This window comes from Penaeus japonicus, unplaced genomic scaffold (assembly GCF_977035675.1).
Source record: "Penaeus japonicus unplaced genomic scaffold, GWHDUDI00000001_assembly GWHDUDI00000002, whole genome shotgun sequence".
NCBI classification, from domain to species: domain Eukaryota; kingdom Metazoa; phylum Arthropoda; class Malacostraca; order Decapoda; family Penaeidae; genus Penaeus; species Penaeus japonicus.
In genome coordinates, this window is record NW_028234404.1 from 50,922,659 (window position 1) to 50,927,658 (window position 5,000).

At 31.4% G+C, this 5,000-nt stretch overlaps 1 protein-coding gene across 2 annotated transcripts in view; it reads right to left on the reverse strand.

Annotated features, from left to right (window-relative positions):
* Positions 1-5,000, reverse strand: part of LOC122262164 (pro-resilin-like) — a 6,922-nt gene that overhangs the window by 406 nt on the left and 1,516 nt on the right. The window contains exons 1-2 of one of the 2 annotated variants that reach the window (XM_043030113.2): positions 107-153; positions 1-8 (exon numbers count right to left, since the gene is read on the reverse strand). The exon at positions 1-8 is cut by the window's left edge and continues 406 nt beyond it. In XM_043030113.2, coding sequence (XP_042886047.1) covers positions 1-8; positions 107-118 — 20 coding nt within the window. In that variant the 5' untranslated portion in view covers positions 119-153. Of the gene's footprint in view, positions 21-106; positions 154-5,000 lie in introns of those variants that run through there. The other variant, XM_086552992.1, reaches the window with a different exon arrangement.

Consider the following 5,000-nt stretch of genomic DNA (forward strand, 5'->3'; position numbering starts at 1 on the left):
AGGATGATCTGAATGAAAAACTGTTAGAATACACTGGATCTGAAGTACACAATGTGAACTTTTTCATTTCCAACTGACCTCTTGTAAAAATACACGGATGACCTACCTTGGGAGACATGTTGAGGATGAGCTTGAAACTGATACAGATCGAAATACACATTCCCTTTATATACTCTAAGCTCCACCCTAGCGACTGACGTCACGGCCTTCAGAACAGAAGCTTAATGACACCCAAGCCTCAGAGATGTGCATTAGCTCACTTACACTCTACTTTGACCTCTCAGTGCATATGCATACAAGCACTTTATGTATACACACATACACACATACGTACATGTGTTTATATATATATATATACATATATATATATATATATATATATATATATATATATATATGTATGTATATATATGTGTGTGTGCATGCATTGTATGTATATGTATATTTATATATTATGTAATATGTATGTATCTATATACGTGTATTCATGTATGTATATATACACATTTGTGTATAAATACATGTATATGTATGTAGATACATATATACACATATACATATGCATATATATAATCATATCTATGTATATATGTATATTATATATATATGTATGTATACATATATATACATGTATACATGTGGATATGCATATTTGTGTGTTTAATTATTAATATAAATATATACTGTGTTTGTACATACACACATACAAATATATATATATATATATATATATATATATATATATACATATATAATATATATGCATGTACACACATATATACATATATATATATATATATATATATATATATATATATATATATATATATATACATATATATGATATACATATACGATATATATATATATATATATATATATATATATATATATATATATGATATACATATATATGTATATATATATATATATATTGTATAGGCAAATATATATATATATATATATATATATATATATATATATATATATATATATGTATATATATATATATATATATATATATATATTTGTATAGGCAAATATATATATATATATATTATATATATATTATATATATATATACATATATATATATATATATATATACATATATATATATATTTGTATAGGCAAATATATATATATATATATATATATATATATATATATATGTATATATATATATATATATATATACATATATATACATATATACACATATCCATATATATCTAACTATCTATATATACATATATATGTATATATATATATATATATATATATATATATATATATATATATATATATACGTATATATGTGTGTGTGTGTTTGTGTTTGTATGTATGTATATATGTGCTGTATCTATATTTGTTTATATATATATATCTTTTTTTTTTTTTTCCTTTTTTCATATACAAAAATCACGCAACGATATTTTTGGGTTGGTTGACTTTGAAACCCTTGCGTCGGCGAATCTTCTGATTGTCTCTCTCGATTTGTTACATCCATCCCCCCCCCCCTCCCCCCAGCATATATATTTATGTGTGATTGTGTGAACACACATTCTGCGCGGAAAATTAACAGATTGGTCGATCACTTAGTGAATAGTTCGATACAGAAATAAAGAAGGATGGCACAGGACCGAAACATAGGAGATATACTAGAGCAGTTGGTTACATATAGAACGCTGGCACGTCACATTAGTAATTGCAAGGTGGTCTGCTAATTACGGGGGTATCTTCCTGTTCGTGATCTGGACGCTTGTAAAAGCATTGCTGAAGTGGCGGGGTGATGACCGTGGGTGGGTGAGTGGGAGTAGAAGAGGCAAATTGGGGGTGAGGGGGCTGGGGAGAAGCAAACGGAGAGTAAAAGTAAGAGTGGGGGACGAGACCAGGCCAAGTCTGACCACAGGAAATGGTCTGTTGTCGTTGTTTGTTCTTCCATGTGTGTTTTGGGTAGGGCGTGAGTGTAACGATATTGGGGCTTGTCGTTTATTGAGGCTTGTCACTTGTCACTTAGCGAGGTTTTCCTGTTTCGTGAAAAGAAATTACTGAATAATTTGTTGTATGATTTCTTATCTCGCAATTTCTATTGCGACCTCTGATCAGGATTTCGTAACCTTTCCAAACTTCCATGTGACATTGCGTCGCATACGCAATTTGCATGATTCATATGAAATAAAATATATATATATATTGCAAATATGTTGTGAATGTTTTTCAGTGTGAATCATGAAGAAGATATCTTAAGCGCAACAATGATATATTTACTATAGGTTTATCATTTATCTAACCGCATTAAAGAAAGTTAAACACGGAAAATATTACTAGTAGAAGCAACTAAACCTTACTGAAATATAATGAAACAACGACACCGGTTCTACAGTACAAGCTCACCGCTTGTGTAATTACATCACTGGTTGCAATAAGCTATACGTACAGTTGTCTACTGAAAAGATTAAGCAGTAAGCTTCTTGATGAATGAAAAAGATGCTGCATCATGTATCATTATTATCCTGACCTGCACGTGTGGCCGTAACATCATTCTCACACTATGAACAATACAACATCGAATATTCTCTCCCGATATACAGAATAAACAACAACAAAAAATGCGCCGACATATTTCTGTAACGATCACATACGCCACCACATCCGTAAGGCCACAGCATAATATGGCACGTGCTGAGAAAAAAAAAATAAGAAAAGATTCATCATCAGATTATCATTTAAGTGACAGCGTGGTAGAAGGCTTAAGAAAAGTCTGAATTGTAGTCCGCATTGGATTAAAGTGGCCAATGGTGGGGGTTCTTGCGCCATCTGCCGGGTGTGGCCGCTGCTACAATACTTGTGCTACAGTTAGGTCCTGCCGTATTGCCTGGAGGGAGAAGGGCTTACTGTAAGGTCATGGCAAGTTGGTCATGTGATATCATGTTTCTTTGCATGGCCTCATTCCATTTTTTATTTTATATCATTCTATCTATTGTTATTTATTCATTTATTTTATTGTAGTCATTTTCATATTCCCTGTGTCATATCAAATTGCAGCATTTGCTCTATTTTTCTTTTTCTCTCTCTGAGTTTCATACTCTCACTCTCACCCTTACTCATACTCTCTCTCTCTCTCTCTCTCTCTCTCTTTCTCAGCTGCTACTGTTCTGAGTGTGTGTGTACACACACACACACACACACACACACACACACACATATATATATATATATATATATATATATATATATATATATATATATATATATATATATATATATATATACATATATATATATATATATATATATATATATATATATATATATATATATATATATGAATATATATGTATATATATATGTATATACATGTATATATATATATAGAGAGAGAGAGAGAGAGAGAGAGCGAGACACGCACACACATATACAGACACACACACAAACGCACAAACACACACACACATACACACACACTCACACGCACACACGCACACACACACACACACACACACACACACACACACACACACACACACATATATATATATATATATATATATATATATATATATATATATATAGATATATATATACACACACACGCACACACACACACACACACACACACACACACACATATATATATATATATATATATATATATATATATATATATATATATATATATATAAACACACACACACACACGTCTCTCTATATAGAGTATCCCACTATGTAGAATATATCTTTATCAGTCTTTCATTGTCCCTTCGTTTATTCGCTTCAACTACCTAACACCATATCCATCTGTATGTCTATATATTCAAAATGTTCATTAAAGAACTCCTTCTTCTTTCCTTCGCATATCGAATCTCTTACTCAATTCCTCTTAGTCTCATTCACTCCCTCTTCTTCTTTTTTTCTTCATTTACAGTAGCACCATTACCGAACTCCCCTTGCATCAGAACTAGACCAAGACGAAACCAGTCGAAACATCGTCATAAATAAGCACAAACAAAGTGTACCGCTCACCAAAATTATTACATGATCCTTCCTCCGGGGAACAGTGGTGAGGTCTGCACCCATTAGGAGGGACTATGGGAAATTATCCAATTTGTGGCTTTATTTGTACAGTAAAGATAAATAATGGAAGAATGGGTGTGTGTGTGTGTGTGTGCGTGTGTGTTTGTGTGTGTGTGTGTGTTTGTGTGTGTGTGCGTGTGTGTGTGTGGGTTTTGTTTGTGTGTGTGTGTGTGTGTGTGTGTGTGTGTGTGTGTGTGTGTGTGTGTGGATGTGTGTCTGTTGTGTGTGTAATGTATGCATATATGTATACTCTGTACAGACAGACGTATAGACAAATAAATTTCTGAAAAGGCAGGGAGAGGCAGATACAAACAGACAGACTAAAGACACATGCAGCAGAAAGGGAGACGGGTGGACAGTCAAACAGGCAAACAAATGATTAGAAAGAAGAAGAAGAAAAAAACACTTCCTCATAAGTGGTTGCATCACAACTAGAAATTATTTGCTCGCTGATTGAATCCCTTTCCTTCCTGTATGCGTGGATGGTGAAAGCATCAGATCACACATATAGGAGGGAGCTTATCACAGTAAGAAGTCATTGTTTATTATTTCTCAATGCATTTTCTCTACTCTTAACACAATGTCTATTTTTCTTTTTTATATCATCAATATTTTCATTATTATCGTCATCATCCTTATCACTGACATTATTATCATTATGTATAATAATTACTATTAATTTTATTATCATTATTATTGAGTTGTTATTATCATTATTTCATACTGTTATTATTGTCATTGCTATTGTTGCTATCCATATCATTATTAAAATCATTATCTATCATCATTAGTATTACTATCATTACTATTATCATCCTTGTCCTAATTATCATTATCCTCATTATCATTGTTATCATCATTATCAATATTCTAAACATCATCTTTATTATAATCATTATCATTACTATTATCCTCACTAGCAA